This window comes from Myotis brandtii, unplaced genomic scaffold (assembly GCF_000412655.1).
Source record: "Myotis brandtii unplaced genomic scaffold, ASM41265v1 scaffold105, whole genome shotgun sequence".
NCBI classification, from domain to species: domain Eukaryota; kingdom Metazoa; phylum Chordata; class Mammalia; order Chiroptera; family Vespertilionidae; genus Myotis; species Myotis brandtii.
The window spans coordinates 7866799-7885373 of NW_005353538.1; the positions used below are offsets into that span (position 1 = coordinate 7866799).

At 52.0% G+C, this 18575-nt stretch overlaps 1 protein-coding gene across 1 annotated transcript in view; it reads left to right on the forward strand.

Moving 5' to 3' along the window:
* Positions 1-18273, forward strand: part of TTC12 (tetratricopeptide repeat domain 12) — a 51430-nt gene extending 33157 nt beyond the window's left edge. Inside the window, exons 10-21 of the mRNA XM_014539738.1 lie at positions 157-226; positions 1056-1144; positions 3401-3569; positions 7972-8064; positions 9370-9430; positions 10157-10294; positions 11258-11356; positions 11791-11859; positions 14319-14420; positions 15865-15964; positions 16886-17111; positions 18113-18273. Coding sequence (XP_014395224.1) covers positions 157-226; positions 1056-1144; positions 3401-3569; positions 7972-8064; positions 9370-9430; positions 10157-10294; positions 11258-11356; positions 11791-11859; positions 14319-14420; positions 15865-15964; positions 16886-17111; positions 18113-18188 — 1292 coding nt within the window. The 3' untranslated portion in view covers positions 18189-18273. The remainder of the gene's footprint in view (positions 1-156; positions 227-1055; positions 1145-3400; positions 3570-7971; positions 8065-9369; positions 9431-10156; positions 10295-11257; positions 11357-11790; positions 11860-14318; positions 14421-15864; positions 15965-16885; positions 17112-18112) is intronic.
* Positions 18274-18575: the final 302 nt, after the last annotated feature.

The window sequence follows — 18575 nt, forward strand, 5'->3', positions numbered from 1 at the left end:
TCCCAGTCCCTGTACACAGCCGTCCCAGGCCCTGTACGCAGTGGTCCCAGTCCCTGTACACAGTGGTCCCAAAGCTCCTCCTCTCAGCCGGCGTGGTGACAGCAGGACAGCAGGCAGTTCAGGAGTCTGACATGGGCTTCTCTGACATTGTTTTAGGCGCAGAGCGAACTTTATTCAGAACACACAATGGATTCAGTATCATCAGTGAGAATGAAGTCATAAGAAGGTAGGCATGTTTGTAAAGACAGCCAGTGTCAACGCAAGGAAAGACCAGCATTTCTCATGGAAGCAGACACTAATGACACGGGCAGGACCTCGCTGGATGAGCCCCGCGCAGTCACTGTCGGTGGCCCCTGGCCAGTGCAGAGGTGCTGTGTGCGCCCTGGAGCCGGAGCCTCGGGTAGTGTTAGTTATGCCACAGTGACTGCAGAGAAGGCCCCAGAACCTCCCAGGGCTTCTCCAAGCACTTCAAAGTCCGAGACACGACGGTGCTGCTGGTGTCCCACCAGCTGCAAGATTGCTGTTTGTTTCCTTCGGGAATTTTGCTGATCATATCAGGAAATGAGGTCAGCTGAGTCCTGGCTGCTCCCATCTATAATTTCATCTGAAGAAAGACCCATATGATAGGAGGCTGTTTGCTAAATTTATTTTTATTTCATTTTGTATTTCAGTTATTCTAGTGTAATTCCTGAGGCTTAGGATGCCACTGTGGGTTGGAGTCACCAGCACATGTTTGCCTGCATGAGGAGGCCCATGTACCCTAAGTGGTGTGCTGGCCACCATGCACAGGTCGTGTGTGACCATGGCCCTTGGCCCCTGGCTCAGACCCTCGCTGCCTCCTCTCCCCGCCCCCAGAGTGGCCTCCTTAGCCTGCATCCTTGTCTGGAGCTCTCAGTCCAGTGCCTCGCAGTCCTTTGGTCCTGGTGACCTGCAGCTCTGGATTATAGAACCACTTCTCACCCCATATTGTAGGCCTGTTGGTGCAATGAAACCAGCTGAAAGGAAGATGAAGACTGAGTTCCAGTTTTTACATTGTTCGCCCTTGTCCATTCCAGGTGCTTTTCCACGGCAGGAAAGGATGCAGTGGCAGAGACCCTGTGTGTGTCTGTTCTCAGGCTCTGGCAAGCCGTGTGCAGGGGGAACGGTAAGCCTGGCCTATCACACCTCATCACCCTTTTATTTAAAATATTTTATTGATTTTTTACAGAGAGGAAGGGAGAGGGATAGAGAGTTAGAAACATTGATGAGAGAGAAACATGGATCAGCTGCCTCCTGCACACCTCCTACTGGGGATGTGCCCACAACCAAGGTACATGCCCTTGACTGGAATCGAACCCGGGACTCTTCAGTCTGCAGGCCGACGCTCTATCCACTGAGCCAAACCGGTCAGGGCACCTCATCACCCTTAACGCCCATTAATGCAGGAGCTGCGTGGGCAGACAAGTTTGTTCCCCCAGAGGCCGGGCCCTGGAGACTCAATGTCTGGACCTTCCCTCAGAAAAAAGCATATGGGTCAGAATCAAGGCCTGCACCCACTTAGGTCCCTGGCACCCTTGCAGCGCCATCCCCATGGCCGAGGCCGCTGTCAGCGTGATGGGTGGTCTCAACTGAGGTTTTTGCTGACCACAGGACCCAGTTTAGCATCACGAGCTTTACAGTCTGCCGGGGCTGACCAGCAGCCCCTGAATGACGGGTGAACAGATTACTCAGACACAGGTTGACTGTGTAGAGAGGGCTCAGGGGCCCCAGGCTTTAGTAGCCAGAGGAGCCTCTATTGTCTGCCTCATTATTGGAATTTTTATCTTTAGATACGATCAGTGGGGTGAGTAATCTTGGGAGGACACGTGTTTACATTGTCTTCTAGGCAAGGGCATCCAGGGGTTAAGCGTAAGGATCCCAGTAAACACCTGGGGCTCTGCAAAGCACAGACTTGTTTGGAAAGGTCAAGGACTAATTAGGGATGCCGCTGGATACTCCCCTGTCTCCCCTAAGTAGGAATTCCAATAAACAGGGCAGGCGGCCTTCCACACGCTCCCCTTTTCTCAGAATGTCCTCCTTACAACTTTCAACCAAGTCCTGTGTGCTCCCCAACAGCAGTCATCTGCCACATCTGCCACATCTGTGACACTGATCCGTGTGCAATAGCAGGATAGTAACGTGTGTGAGGAGTTCGCTTGCCTTCCGGACTCAGCGTTTTACATAGCAGCATCTTCTGGGGTTTAATACGTCTATAGAATCTGATCACTTTTGTGACCTCGATGTAAATAAAAAATTGAACCATTTTCATTATTTTTTAAAAGATCGTATTTTTATAGGAAAAGATCTGACCTGGGACATAAACTCTGAAAATTAGAGTAACGGTAGCTGTGTCCCTTTTTCACAGGCTCCTGTGAGGAGCCAGCAATAGAGCTTGTGAATGTAGCTTGTCAACTGCTGAATATGAGATCATGTAATTTTTTTTCTTGATTTATTAGAGTGAAGGAATCATAGGTTCTAGAAAACTAGAGAAGCAGGGGCCTCTTTCCTGAAGGGCATGATACTCAAACTAGTATCATGATCGAGGGACTGCTTACAGGCCAGGACATGGGCCTGTGTGTGCACGTTGCCGAGTGGGAGGGCGAAGCCAGGTGCAGTGTGGGGTGGGTCACACTGGGAACAGGATTCACGCAGGGATGCGGAGCAGCTCCTTTCGGGGAGGGCTTACCGGAGGAGTACAGGAGACGGGGACTTTCATTTTCAGCTGTTCTCCTTCTATAGTTATTTCAGTTGTTCACAGTGAGCTCCTTTTCCGGAATAAGAAAAAATACATGAGCTGAACAAACGGGTCTGTTTCAGCGCTTAGCCTCAAACTCCACCTGCACCCCTGATGCCCTCACATTTACACGCCTGGTTAGAAGTGACCCAGCGAGAGGGGAAGACCCAGGGCCACTGCCTGGAGTGGCTTCCCGTGCGGGGAGGGGGCACGCTTTACTCTTGAGCGTTCTCATGGGACAGTCTAGTTTTCCCGCAAGGACTCTGGCCATTATATGCAGCTAAAAACAGTTCAGCTGCCTTCTTCCCCTTTCCTCACATTTCCACATGACATACCAAGGAGCCTTTGACAAGAATGATACTAATGTACGTGTGCCAGTCCCTGCTGTAAGCGCCATCACGTAGTAACTCACTTAACCCTCTGTTAGCCGTCACCTTCCTCAGTTCACTGATGAGGGAGCAGTTGCACAGGAGTTACTAGATCGGCTGAGGTCATCCACCTGGTCATTGAGACCAGCAGTCTGCTTCTAGAGTCTGCCCTTACACTTCACTATCCCAGCTCTCAGATGAGTGGAGAAAGATTGGAGGTGGGGACAGAACTGTAATCGCTGCCCGCGGTGCACAAGGCGAATGCTCCTGTGTCTTGCAGAGGAAAACGAGCGCCAGCTTGTGACGCACCCTGGCTCAGGCAGGCTGCTGCCCTCCCTCTTGGCCTCCGGGGTCCTGCCCATCCGGCAGCAGAGCCTGGCCCTGCTGCTGCAGCTCGCCCAGACGAAGACCGGCCGGAGCCTGGTCATCAGCCACCTGGACCTGACCCGGTAAGGAAGATCCGCCCGCGTGTCAGAACATCACCTGCCCAGTGAAGGCAGCCCGTCTCCCTCTCACATCTCTGACAGGAGAGGTGCCATCAGACTTTTCCTCAATCTGCAGTCTTTCCTCAGTCCCTTCATCACATGTTTTATTTGGTTTTGGTCTCTTTGCGTAAGTGTAGCTATAGTATCGTAAGCTTCCCTCCCCTAAGCTATCTTTGAATTGCTTGGGTTTTAATTTGAATTTTTCCAGTGTCTTGGAGAGTGGCATTTATGATCATCCTGGGAGTCTGCCTGCTCTCTTTAAATAGCCAAAAAGCCTTAGCTTATTACCTCAATGCCTGCTGTTCTCATTAACGCCCACCCCGACTAGACCAGAAAGCGAGGAATGTGCTCTCTGCAGTGAAACGAGACGGTTTGCAGCAGGCCGGGCTGCGTGCAGGCCCCGGGACCTCGCAGGGAGGGCTCACCCACATTCCTCCCAGGTGCTTTTTCCTATACGGTGCATTGACGGGACAAGTGGACAGTGACGGGAACTAGGAGGGCCAGTGCCACTTTGTGGAAACAGCTAGGTTTTAGGTGCCAGCAGTCATGAGCCCAAACCCTTGCTTGTCTCTGTCTGCTTATGTGACCCAGGAAAGTTACTTAGCCTTGATGAGCCTGGTGTCTTCCCTGCTTCACAGACTTATGGTGAAGCTTAAGGGTGGTGATGCGTGGATGCCAGCTAAACATTTTCTGTTGCATTCGACAGAACACGTGACCAAGAGGAGCTGGTCTTCTTTTCTCCCGTAACAGCAGAGACCAGAGGTGGCATTGGCTGGTGGAATGGCTTCAAGGTTTCAGAGTCAAGGGCTCTGTCCTTCTCTTGACCCGTCCCTCATGGTCACACAGGCTGCTGCCACTCCAAACATCACCTCCCGCTTTAGGACAGCTTAGCACCAGCTGGGTCTGTCCCTTTATCAAGAGAAACAACTGCTTCTGTTTCTCTTTGGTCACGTGCCACCTGTGATTGGAAAATGGTTCCGGCTTCCGCAGTCGAGTCAGGCAGGGTAGAAGGCGATGGCGGGGTTTCCGTGGGGTTCGCCAGCAAACAGCTTCAACCACAGTGAGGGAAGTGGCCAGTGTCATGCCTGACACGTGGTGCGGACTCAACTCATTTGCTCTCTCCAGGGCCCATGCTCAGATCCTAAACGGATGCGAAAGTGCATTTACTGTGCATTGGATCATTTCCTGATGTGTGGTCCATCTACAGGGACAGCTGCTTGCCAGCAAAGCAGAAAGTGCCAACAGTGAAGGAGATGAGGAGGGTGGGAAGGGGCAGCTGCTCTCTTCCATCCAGTTAGGATGTGCACTCTCACACAGCAAGAAGCCTTGTTGTTCATGGCTCCTGGGACTAAAATCAAGATGATCTTAGGCTGCCGGCTCAGCTCCTCCTCTGTGCTGCTCAGCTTCATCAGCATCGTCTTCAAGAGCGAGGAGAACAGATCTCAATTGGCGGAGGAAGAATCGGAACTAACTGTAAAATAAGGGATTTGTGACAGAGGAACACTGAATTCACTCCCGAGGACGTGGGGGAGTTGCAGAAACTTGAAGTTGCCTGGGGTGTTGTCAACTATTCAGCCCAGCCCCGCCCAGCACCGGTGTCCCCTCGGGGGCATCCCAGCATGTGCATGGTGTGCACGCTGCCCTCCAGGGAAGATTCCAGCTTCGAGTCAGTTTGATTAGGATGGACACTATCACAGCTGATGGACTGGGGTCTTTTCCCAGCTAACAAAAGGATGTGGCTCTCACCTCCCACAGGATGTGCTGTTGATGGAAAATTACCTCCTCTCACTGAGCACAAACTGCCTGCCCCATTCTAGTCTGGGACAGTGCTGCTGCCGATACTGAAGCCTCGGTCAGTCTGTCAAAGGCCTACAGAACACGTCATCTCTCCCACTTTGCAGGGCATGAAGGAGCCTGGTCTTTTCCATGTTAAGCATCCTGGTTTCCCTCTGGACTTGACTTCCAGACCCTGCCTAGACAAGCCGCTGAGTAAAGGCAGTAGCACAGATGTGGGCGCTGGAGCTCACCTTCCTACAGACCCCACCCGATGGGCTCCTTTCTGCACTTTCTTCCCGTCACTGCCCATTTGGTCCTATCGATGTTATCTTCCTGGCCTCCTCCTACCCCTGGGTTTTTTCCTTCTCGGTTTCCTTTTTGAGCTCCCTTTATGCTGTCACCCTCCAAGTCAGGGACCCCAGGACCCTACCCTTGGCCCTCCTCTCACCCGCACCCTTAATTATCACCCGTAAGTCGCTCTCTCTCAAAAGTGCTGGAAGAAAACCCCCTCTGCCCCTGGGCGTCTCCATCTCAGTACCATGAGTATCACAAACTTAATCATTCAGAAGTGAGTGGTTTTGCAAACCAGACCCTCTGCCTGCACTTTCTGTCTTCAGAGGTGGCATTTCCATCCCCCCAGCTGCCTAAGCTAGCATCCTGAGGGCTCCCTGGATGGCTCCCTACATCTGTAAGACGATGGTGTATTGTCAGTCCTACCTTCTCAGCATCTCCTGCATTCATTTCCTCAGGCTCCCTCCCAACGTCCCTCTCCAGCCACTCCTCCTAGGTCACTGCGAACACCTCTCTTCTCTACTGTACATCTTATTCTGCCTCTGCCTTGGTTCAGTCTTTAGTCTCGATAATCCATTTCCCCCCAATGGACTCCCTGCTTCCTATACTACCTGCCCCAATCCAGCCTCCACCGTGCCACCAAAGGGATTTGTCTAACGTGCACATCTGTCCTGTTAGTTTCCTACTGAAAATACTAGCATGACTACTGCCTATAAGACTAGTTCTCCAGCTGCTGAGAAGTATGGTACCCAGGAATACCTGCGGACTTGGTTTAAGTGCAGCCTCCTTCCACTAGGCCAGTGATGGCGAACCTTTTGAGCTCAACGTGTCAGCATTTTGAAAAACCCTAACTTAACTCTGGTGCCGTGTCACATATAGAAATTTTTTGATATTTGCAACCATAGTAAAACAAAGACTTATATTTTTGATACTTATTTTATATATTTAAATGCCATTTAACAAAGAAAAATCAACCCAAAAAATGAGTTCTCGTGTCACCTCTGACACGCGTGTCATAGGTTCGCCATCACTGCACCAGGCTGAGGTGGGCTCAAGAATCCGCCCCCCCACACACACCCCACTACCAAGTAAGTCCTCTACCCGCCACACTGGGGACACCTCGTCCTGCAGGGCAGAGTGCAGACTTTCCAGCAGGCCACAGAAGGCCACTATGACAGGCTGGCCCTGTCCAGATCTCTAGCCTCGCCATTCCCTGTCCTCTCCTCACACCCTAAGCACTCACTGTGAGGACCGGCTGGCAGCCCCCAAATGTGCCCTGCTGTCTGATGCCACGTCGTCTTGGTGAATACTGTGTGCTGTGCCTGGAATGCTCTGCTCCCCGTGTGCCTAACACTGGCCTGCAAGCTCCTTGGACAGTGCCCAGCAGGTGTCAATTGAATGAACAAAGGAACAAAAAGCCAGCACTACACTTTCAAGTGAGAGCTAACATACCATCTGCTCTTTGAAGCCTTCTTCATCACCATCCTCCCACACCTCCCACCAGGTGGACTCTGTGCCCACTTGACATGAATTTGTTTCTGGCATATCACCCAGGTGCTTAGTCCTGCCCTCCCCGGACTGAGCACAGCACTGAGCGCATTGTGGGTGCCGAGTATGGGCCTGCTGGTTGCACAAGTGGCCCCTGCTTCGTCCTGGCCTGGTCAGTCTGTCAGGGAAACCTGGGGTTGCATTAGCTTTTTTTTGGCAACTCCACCAGGCTATTTGCTCATAATGGGTTTGCAGTTACCCAATAACCCTTGAATCTTGTTCATATGAACTAGTTATAAACCAGGTCTACCAATTCTGTTAGTTATGCAGAATTTCCAGCTCTAAGTGGGGGAGTTTGAGTTTCACTGAATTAAATTTTGTCTGATATATTCAGCAGCCTGTCAAAATCTTGTGAAGTCTTTATTCCATCCCCCACCTTATTAGGGAGCCCTCCTACTTTAGTCATTAGCAGATTAGTAGCATGCCATTTAGATGTCATTTATGTGATTGAATTTGGCCGAGCCAGAGTCACATGGCAGAAGCTCCAGCAATTCCTTCCTGTAGTCGTCTGATAATCAGTGAACTTGGGTTAAAACTGCTCAACCCTGGGACTGCACATGGTGGTAGAGCCACTCTGCAGGAGAGTCTGTGTCATGGATGGCCAGGAGCTGGGCTTCCTAGGGGGCATGGCAGGGCCACTCCAGCTACCTCACCTGCATCTGGCTCCTTCTTGGCCTTGCAAGGTGTCCTTGTTGGAAATGCTGTCAGTTGGAGGACAGCCCACTCTGAGGTTGTACTGGATTTTTTGCAGATTATTAGAAGCCCTGGTGTCATTTCTTGACTTCTCAGACGAGAGGGCCACCTCAGCCATGGGACTGCTCACAGACTTGGCACTGGAAGAAAGGTAACATTTATTTACGAAGTTGACATCTCTCGTTAACTGTTGCTGACTTTCTGATAGTTTAGAATGTGCAGCGTAGAGGGAGGCTGGCCAGTGGGCATCGCAGGCCCACTGAGTAGGAGGGCTGATGCCTTCCTGGGCCGTGGTCAGCACTGCTGTTCCAGCCCCTCGGGGCAGGGGACCCAGTCCTCAACGGGGTTGGAAGCAGTAATGTACTTAAAACACATTAGACAAGCCTACTGTGTGTTGGGGAAGCTTCTTTCCCTTAATCAGCACCTAATGGGAACTGCCTAGCAAATGTGTACTGAATAGATGTGAGTGAGGGAGAGAGTGCACAGTAAAATGGAGCCTCCTCTTGGGTTGCCAGTGGCATTATGGGTAACCATCCCCCCTGCTTTTTTTGGCTTAGCTACTGGGGAATTCAGTAAAGGTCTTACATTTTTCATAATTCTTAAATGTTGTTGTTTTTTTTCAGTGTCTCTTGTTTTTTGTTTAATTTCCTCACCACCTTTAGAACATCGTGCTTAGAAATGATCATGAGAGAGTGCTGCTTTGCTCCTGGACAGGCCCTTGGCACAGGCTGGGGACTCAGTAGCTGCTCCTGGCGTGTGGAGATGCATGTGTAGCATGTGGAGACATGAGTGTAGCATGTAGGGACGTGTGTGGCATGTGATGTGCATAACATGTGGAGACATGTAGCACATGGATATGTGTTTGTAATGTGGAGCTATGCGTAGCATATGGAGATGTGTGTAGCATGTGGGTGTGTGTAGAGGTTTGTAGCATGTAGAGGTATGAAGCATGTGGAGACGTGTGTAGTGTGCAGAGATGTGTGTAGCATGTGGAGACACGTGTGTAGCATGTAGAAATAGTGCACAGCATGTGGAGACACGTGTAGCACTGGAGACACATGTGTAGCTAGGTCTCTTTGTGGCTGTGCCGAGGAACCATGCTTGCACTGCACTTCCTGTTTACACAGTACACAGCACACAGCGCAGACTCGGAGCGAGGGGAGGGCAGGGGGTTGGGAGGTCAGTTTGGCAGAGCCTAGGGATTCCAGCACTTTCTGCATCAGTGCTGCCATCTGAGACCTGATGTTTAACATCAAAGGCAATTCTTCAGACTTGGAGAGATGAAAGCCGCATCATATACCTGGAGCATTCTCTTCTGTTTCCGAATGAGTCATCCAGGCACATGGCAAACACAGGGGCCCAGAGGTTGTGTCTGTTCACCCCGTCCCCTGAGACTGCATTTCTCCTATAGCTTGTACAGTGTGGAGCTAAATCACGGCTGGTGTTCTCCCAACAGATTCCAAGTCTGGTTCCGGGCCAACCTCGCAGGTGTTCTCCCGGCTCTCAGAGGCGTGCTGGTGAGCAGGTCTTCGTTTCATCATCTCTGACTCTCAGGGGCATGAGCAGTTTAAACACAGTCACACTCCAGAGCGCCTGTTGACTCTCAGGTTCAGGAATCATTTATTCACAGCTGGAATTTACACAGTTCTTATTAAAACAGCGCTAGCTGGGCCAGGTGGAGAGGGCACATGCAGGCTCATCGCGGGGGAGGAAGAGCTGGACGTGGCCTCTGCGTCTGGGGTGAAGGCGAGAGAGTGTTCAGGTTCATCAGTCCCCTGTGATCCCAAGTCTGGTCATAAGGACTGTGTGCCACCCTGAATGACAGTTGTCCAGGTCAGGAGGGCGAGTGTGGAGATCTGAGCTGGGGAGGCAGGGAAGAGCAAGGGGGTGGGGGAGTTCGAGGAGAGCATGCTGGGACTAGCCCCTGTCCCTGGGGAGCCACGTCTCAGGGGACCTGAGCACGTCCATGGCCCAGTCTTTCAGACGTGGAAGTGGAAGCTCTGCTGTCCAGGCTGGTTGGTGGTATCCCTGAGATGAGCCCAAGGCCTCTCTGTTCCAGGCCACATGCTTTGGGGTTAACCCATGTGCCTCCACCCTATTGCCAGCATGACCCCATTGATGCCAGTGTGATGCTGCACTCTCTGGTTCCCAGGCGTTTTGGTGCACGAGGGGTGCCTCTGGGGATGACGCTGGCATCATCTGCCTGCTCTCTGCACATTTGCTTTCTCACGATTCTCTTTTAGAAGCGGGACCCCAAGGAAGTCAACACCTCAGCTCTCAGCCAGTGTGTTGCCATCATGGGGAACCTCAGTGCTGACGCTGCCACCAGAAGACAGATGTCTGCCTCTGAGGAATTTGGGGATGCTTGCTTGGGCCTCATGGTATTTTAGCTTTTCTCCTTAAGGCTGGTCTTCTATCTGCTTTGGGGGTATTGGCTTCTTCTTCGTTATCTAAATCTTCTAAAAATTCTGTTTGAGAGTGCTGGAGCCAGTGGCTTCTTCCTTCTGTAACCACAGATTTTATGGGCGGCCGACCTCAGCAAGCCTCCACATCATGTCTCATTCACCCCGGAGAGCCTTGAAGGGTTTGCTGGCGGAGTTGGCTTGGCCACCCATTTGAGCAGCTCAGTCTTCAGTGTAAACACAGGACCAGGTTGAACCAGGGTCACATGGCAGAGGCACAAGAGACTCCTTGGGAGTGTTCCACACTAACACTAACTCATAGACTGGTCTCTAATCTTCCAGTATCATGTAGGTTCATGAAATTGGCAGTGTAAGCAGTGTCAGTAATGCTGAGACCATTGCCAAGGGAAGATGACTTTAAAAACTACAAGGCAGCCCTGGCTGGTGTGGCTCAGTTGTTTGGAGCATTGTCCCATACACCAAAAGGTGGCAGGTTTGATCCCCAGTAAGGGTGTATACGGGAGGCATCAGATAGATGTGTCTCTCTCCTTCTCCCTCTCCTTCTTCCTTTCCCTCTCTCTTCCTCTCTCTCTAAAATCAACTTAATATAGAAATATATATTTCTATATATAAAAGCCTAAGCGACTGTTATGCACACTGACCACCAGGGGGCAGATGTTCAACACAGGAGCTGCCCCCTGGTGGTCAGTGTGCTCCCACAACCAACCTCCTACAGCCAGCCACCCTCCTGCGGTCCCTCCACTCTGGCCTACCGGCCCAATCGGCCTGATTGCTAGCCAGGCCGAGGGACCCCACCCATGCATGAATTCATGCACCAGGCCTCTAGTATACTAGTGTGTGTGTGTGTGTGTGTGTGTGTGTGTGTGTGTGTAGAACCTGCATGACAGAAAGGTCATGGGTTGCCTTGTTTTGTTTTCAAAGGCCAGGTGTGAGGAGGATGTAGATCTGTCCAGAGACGTCATATATGCACTCCTGGGACTCATGATGAACTTGTGTCTTCAGTCCCCCTTTGTCTCTGAGGTACAGTATTCTTTTCTCCCTAACTTGAACCCTGGAACAACCTAAACACATTCTGTTGCATAGACTGTTCTCATTTTCGCCAAGAGCTAGAAACCCCTAGAGCCAGCACGGGCAGTGGGACTGGGAAATGCTGGGGGACGCTCTCTCTGCTTCACTGAGGGATAGATGAGTCACTTGGTCAGGTGCTCATTCAGAAAAAATTGAGTGTGCAGGATGAGCACGCTGCTAGGTCCTGCATTTACAAAGTCAGATAAAATGTGGTTCCTGCCCTCAAGGTATGGTGCCCTATAGAGAGGGGAGAGCAGTAGGTGTTGTGAGGGAATGTGGTGGTGAACAGGAGGGTGGTCAGCTCTCATCAGGGCTCAGAGGGAGCTCCATCAAGGACTCTGATGACCAGAGCATTCACAGCCCTGTCTCTGTCCCCATGGCTGCAGGTCTGGGCCGCGGAGGTGAGCAGGAGGTGCATGTTGCTACTGAACAGCCAGGATGGAGGAGTCCTGACAGTAAGAGCAGGAGAGCCAGAACAGCATCCTTTGTTCTCCTTCGTGTTGTTGTAATGTCGGTGCATCTTACCCTTTCAAAGGCATCACACCTTTGATATTCTGCCAGCTCTGAGGGATGGGGAGGGCACGCTCCTCAGAATGGTGCCCATAATCACACAATCCTCAGACTTGCCTTCAGCTTCATGGGATTTGGTGACCACTGCCCAGCACCCATCTGTGGAGCTGCCTAGAGTCCAGGAGCCCTTTGGTGTCTGGTCTGGAACTTATCTGATTTGTCCTATTTCAAGATATCCTTGTGCAAATGGAATGGGTCATGCGATTTTATGTAGAATCTCTTTTCCATGATCAACAGAACCAAACCCAGGTTTTCAAGCCAGTGATCCCGGAGGCTGTTTAAGCATGCTGGCCTTAGCCCCCTTGGCGGTAGATGCTGGAATGGCTTTTAAACTCCATTTCCATTTGGATAAGAAAACTGAGAAGGCGGATGGGGAGCACAGTGCATCAGGGGATACTGATGTGGTTCAAGAGGCTATTTGCCAGAATCCCAGGATGTGGTATAAATGCACATTAAGAATTACCCCAACTTTCCCACCTATTAGGGCCCCAAAGCCTAGAAAAATCACTGGAGTCACATTCAGGGCATCCTGGGGAGCCAGCCCTTCAAAGGTCACAGACTGGAGGCCGGTTCCAGGATGGGGGTGAAAGTTCTGAGTAGACCCAGAGCATCCTGTTTGGAGCTGGCATGCCCACACTTCCCTGAGGTCAGTTCCGGCATTGTAGCGGGTTTTTAACCTGGGCTCCAGGAACGCGTGGTAGGTCTGCAGTTCCTTGGAACCCACTGCAATTGTATAGAAAATTCTGAGTGTATGTGCATTTTCATGGGTTGGGGGCAGCACAACTTCCATCAGATCCTCAGAAAGGATCCAATGGTGAGCACCATTGTTGTTGGGTATTGGATTTTCTGGATGGTCTAAATCAGGGATAGGGAACCTTTTTTTCTGCCAAGGGCCATTTGGATATTTATAACATCATTCTTGGGCCATACAGAATTATCAACTTAAAAATTAGCCTGCTATATTTGGTCAGACATTTAATTAACTCACCCCTAATGCCTTGGCAGGACCAGACAACATGATTCTGTGGGCCTTCCATGGCCCACGGGCTGTATAGTCCCCACCTCTAGTCTAAACCTAAAGCTAGGCCAGCACTAGCTTTTTGCTAACCATTTAGGACTCTCTTGGCCAGACTTTCGCAGGACTCTGCATGTGCCACAGTTGGGGGCAGCAGCTTCAGCAGGAGAATCGGTCCTTCCTTAGGGTGCTCTCTACTGTCTCGAGCCTGGAAAGAGACCTGTGCTGTCAGCTGTGGAGACATTCCAGCCCCCGAAGGAAGCAAGACTGATGTTGTGCTAACACAGTCTATGCCTTCTCCCTCTGAGGCTTCTTAAAATGAGACTACAGGCATAGGGGGAAGGAGAAACCCACATCAACAAAGTGAACAGGCAAGAGGACACCAGTGGGTCAGGAGAGGCAGAGCTGGAGAAACCTGGGTGTAGAGCACAGACTGAGGGGCACAGCGCTGGGAAGGGACCCTGGAGAAGATGGCACCTTCCAAATGCCAGGTGCCACAGGGCAGCAGTGGGAGCCTCGGGGACTGCACTCGGCAGCCCCTGTCTGTCCCCCAGGCACAGAATCTGAGCACGTTTCTTCAGAGGCACCGGGAGTCCGGAGAAGACGTGTGTGCTGTCTAGTATCTGGGGGTGCCACCTGCCACTTTCTCACCAGCTTCCCATAAACGCAGCAGGCCCAAACATACTGTGTTATCTTTTTGATAAGTGTGATCGGCAGCTAAGGGTCCCCAGACATTTCAGGAAAGCCATACACATAAATAGAAAAACCACAATAAACAGAAAAATTGACCAGAAAAACAAACAAACAAACAGAGATGGTGTAGGAAAGAGCAAAAAAGTAATAACTATTATTTGTATCCTCAGAAAAATTCAAAGTAGTATTATAGCCAAATTGTAGTAATAGCTTTCTATTTTAAAGAATTAGAACTGGAAGTCTCCCAGAGAATAGAACAAAAAGACAGATTCAGAACAAATAAAGGAAAAGCTAAAAGACCCAGAGGATCAATCCAGGAAGGTTGCCCCGGGCCTGGTACCAGCACCGCGGAGTGGCCAGGGCTTACGAAAGGAGAACTGGGTGGCCTGTGGGAAGCAGAAATGAGCGGAGCCACGATGCTCCAGGGACAATGTTCGCAGCCCTTTGAATGGCCTACCTGGCAGCTGCATTAAAAACAACAGTGCTTGCTACTTGGCCATGACATATTTTTAAGATCAAGGTGCAAATTTGGCTTCCAATGTTAATGGTTGTTTCACCTCCCCCTGGTTTACTTGTAAAGGTCTTCAGCATGTCTGAAAGGAACTTTGAGTTACCCTTCACTGTCTGCTTCCCTAGAGAGCTGCTGGCGTTCTCAGCCGCACCCTTCCTTCCTCCCTGGAAATCGTTGCGGAGGCCCTGAGAGCAGGAGTGGTGAAGAAAATGATTAAGTTCCTGAAGGTAAAATGCCGTCATTGCTCACAACCTCTGGAGCTTCCAGGAACGTCTTATTTTATTTGGGGAACAGAAGTGAGGTGCCACTATTGCACCCCTGCTAGATTTCAACCTTGAATGGGGATTCTCTTCTGTGTGTCCACCCAGACTGTGCTCTGAGCATCAACAAAAGAGTGGAGAATAGATAAGTAAACTGTTCCCCGGCTGGGTGGCTCAGTTGGTTAGAGCATCATCCAGATGTGCCGAGGCTGTGGGTTCCATCTCTGTTGGGGTCACGTACAAGAATCAACCAATGAATGCAGAAACAGGTGGAACGACAAATTCTCTCTCTCCCCCTCCCTCCTTGTGTTCCTCTAAGTAAGTAAGTAAATAAATTAAATAGGTAAACTGCCCATTAAATACACATAGAAACCCTGTGTCCGAGCCTGTCCTACACATGCATGGCCTCTGTCCCGGAAAACGATGATCTGAGTAACTCCCACCAAGGTTTCTCAGCCTCTTACTCTGCTCGCGTTTTCCCGCTCCCGGCGCTTTATCCAGTTGTCTGGAGGATGGAGGATGTAACTCCACTGTGAGATACGCAGGGTGCAGTTACAAAAGGATGTAACACAAGGCTGTTCAGGTTTCCCTGTGATATGTGTGCAGTGAGTCTGAGCGAGTGGGTACAACAGGTAACCAGACTCACCCGGAAGGGCGAGGGGATGCACGCAACTGCCATCTCTGGATCCCTCCCGCGATAGCTATGCCCAGGAGGGTCACTCACCCATGTTAGTGTGGTGACCCCGTGGGAGACTTACTCATAAAACTCCAGGCTTACAGGGCCAGGAAGCATGCTTGCTGTGCGTGGGGCTGCTGTGCTGGGTCAGGGACAGTATTGAGAGGGCAGGACAGGGTAGTCTGAGTTTCGGCTGCCACTTGCATGATGACTGTCATTCACTCTGGACAACTCTTGCAAACCTGCCAGAGGCTGCCGATTGCATGCACACACGTGGTGTTATGCATGCATATATGCACCGTGCATTAGGTTATGATTTGACAGTTGTCACCTCGTAAAATGATGTAGGTCCCTGATGTTCTCTGTGCAGGCCTGGCAACCTTGGCAAGTCAGCCCTTGTTCTCAAATCCTGCAGTGAACGGGTCCTTCCCTCCCTTTTTGGTTGATCTGTCAGTCAACAGCATCGTTCTCTTCTCAGCCACTCTCACAAAGCCTTGCCAGGCGATTCCTCAGGTGTACGTGTCAGGCCTGCACCCCCTGGTGTGGGCTGTGCTGGGGAGGGGGTGAGTGCCACTCCCTCCGCAGGGCCACGCTCCTCTGGAAGTGCGTCCGTTCTCCGTGGGCCTCTCCTTTAGACGTTAGGACGTCGTGAGCAAGTCACAGCTGCTCACTGTGGTTTCTGCCAAGAACAGTCGCAGGATTGATGGTATTTTTCTAATCTCATTCGCAATCTAGGCGGGAGGCCAGACCGCCTCGCGTTATGCCGTGAAGACCCTCGCCATCTGCACCAACAGTTGCCATGAAGCACGAGAGGAAGTGATAAGACTGGACAAGAGTAAGTGATGCTTTCATTAAGGGGAGCCCACACCCCAGAGGTTAGTCATCCTTGAAGCGGCAAAGAGAACCGCAGGTGAGCAGAAAGGAGGGACTTAGTGGAAAGCCGCTACCTCTCCCCGGCCTTCAGCTGTGCTTACACTGTAGATGTCATCTCACCTTCAGCTCGGAAAGCATTGAATTAGCCTTGGGCTGCGCACAGGTAGCAGGCCCAGGCTGCAGACTCAGGTAACAGGGTTGAAGCTGGGAGCTACCGCCTGTCGCCAAGTTAAAATGAAATTGTTTCTAAAGCATTCTGCTTAGACCGACTGACCTAACATGGGTTCTCCTCTTTCACCAGGGGAGGGGGGAGAAACAGGTTCAACTTTTAGTGAGCAAGGACAGTCACTGGAGTCTGAGCCCAGCGTTGCTCTAGTAACTGAGATCGGCTGCAGTCATTGGTAGCAGGGTTCCCAGGCCAGGCAGCCTGCTGCTGTTCTCCTTACCCCTCCCCTGGAATGTGCCAGGAGGGGACTCACCAGGGCCCCTCCATGCAGGCAGGAACCTTTCTTCTGGGCCCTATTGCTTGCCCTGCAGCCCAGGATGCAGGCCGGTGGCCTCCCACTAGGGGCTGTCAGGTGGAGAGTAGAGGTAAAGGCTGGGGACTTTAGAGAAGACAGCCCTGCGTGCCTGCCATGCAGCATTCACCCACTCCCATCAGTGTTGTGCCAGACGCTGCCCAAGGCCTCTGAGGTATGTCAGAGACACACACCGCAAGGAGCCGATGGCACTCAGTACACTTTTGCTAAATGAGGGAGTGACATGCCCTATCTCAGAGCTTCTGGGCACCTCAGCGTCTACTGACACCTCCTCGCGCCGTCCATCCCTCTGCCAGCCTCCTGCTTGGGATTTGGAGTGACTGATGTATGTTCTCCTCCTGCAGACTTCAGTGTTCTCATGACGCTGCTCAGCTCGGAGGATGAGATTCTGGTGGGCAACGCCGCCCTCTGCCTGGGGAACTGCATGGAGGTGCCCCAGGTGGCGTCCTCCCTGCTGAAGACGGACATCGTGCAAGTCCTGTTGAAGCTCGCAGCCCGCGATGTGGGGGAGAGGGCTGTGTCGCTGAACGCAGGGATTGCTCTGGGGAAGCTGTGCACGGCCGAGCCCAGGTGTGCGGGGGGTGGGCCTTGGTCATGTTTCAGAACGAGCAGGCGCCTGCATGGCTGGGATCTGCACCGGGAGCCCTGGTTCCTTCCCTGCAGACAGGGTTGGGCCCTCGTAGCTGCCTCTTGGAGGAAGCCTTCCCTGAGGGAACTGGGGGCCCTCAGGCTCCACCCAGAGAGGGAAGACTTTTATCTGACAGGGATTTGCTTCCTTCCATTGCCCTCTCTGATTCCACTCCGTCATTCTCCATCCTCCTCTTTCCATTCCTCCTTCCTCTCCCTGTCACCATCTCTCCGCTCTCCCTCCTTCTTTCCCCTCTACTTTTCCAAAAAGAGTTAGCCCTCCCCTCATTCTTGTCTGCCCAGGGCCTGAGCATATGGGAGAAGGTCCAGTGCTCATAACATTCTCCTGCTGGAGCAAACCAACATGAGACGTGGACAAGCCAGGGCAAGCCAGCTCTGCTCTAACTGCGTCCACTGCTCCTGTTTACCTCATACTCTGTTCTTTCTGATGCGTTTAAACATTTAAACTCCTAGTCATTCACGCTCCCAGCAGGTCCCACCGTGGCTGCATGACGGAGCCCTGAGCCCCGGCATAGAGGGGGTGCCTCCCTTGGCAGGGAGGGTGTCCGGCCTGTCGGGCTCCGTCCTTTGCAGCCTCAGGCCTCTGACTCCTCCTCCGTGGAATGAGAGGGTTGGCTTGGATGGCATCCAAGGTCCTTTCAAGTTCTGTCTGGTTGTTCAAATGGGAGGAATGGAGAGCCTTTCTTCCACAGAAAGTATGGCACATTAGCTAGTGTGAGCTCAAAGTTCCCGAGAGCAGGTGCCATCGGATCAGCTGTCACACCCGCCACTCAGCGAGAGTGTTGGCAGTGTCTGCGGGCCTCCCTGAGGGCTCCAGGGCCCCAGCCTCGGCCCCTTGCCCCCTCCCCGCCAGGCTAGTGAGGGGCGGCCTGGGCTCAGCAGTCCGCACACAGGTCCTGGAGCTTGTATTCCAATTACGACAGGTTTGCTGCTCAGCTGAGAGAGCTTCATGGACTAGAAATTCTCAACTCCACCGTGAAGCACATCCAGGATTCTTGAGACACGTGTCTGTGCAAACCCACGACTGCGCGCCCTGGGTTGCTCCTGGTTAATAAAATCCTAACATAGCCACTCAAGAACCAAATACTGACTTTCCGAGTCTGTGCCTGTGGTTTTCATTGGTAACAGGAGAGTGGGCATGAGGCCAGCTGCCGCGGCCCAGCGGCCCGTTCTGCAGAGGCTGGGCTCCAGCAAGCGAAAAGCCAGGCATCTTGTAAGTGACGGTTCTAGATGGGAGCTGTGTTCTGCCAGCCTCCCCCTCCCCCTCTGGGTCGTTCCTGGAAGTGCCGCCTGGTGCCCTCCTCCAGTCCGACTGTGCGAACCCCATCCTGTGTGTCACTAACTCACAGATGCAGGCATTCATTTCCCTAATCCACCTGCACTCTC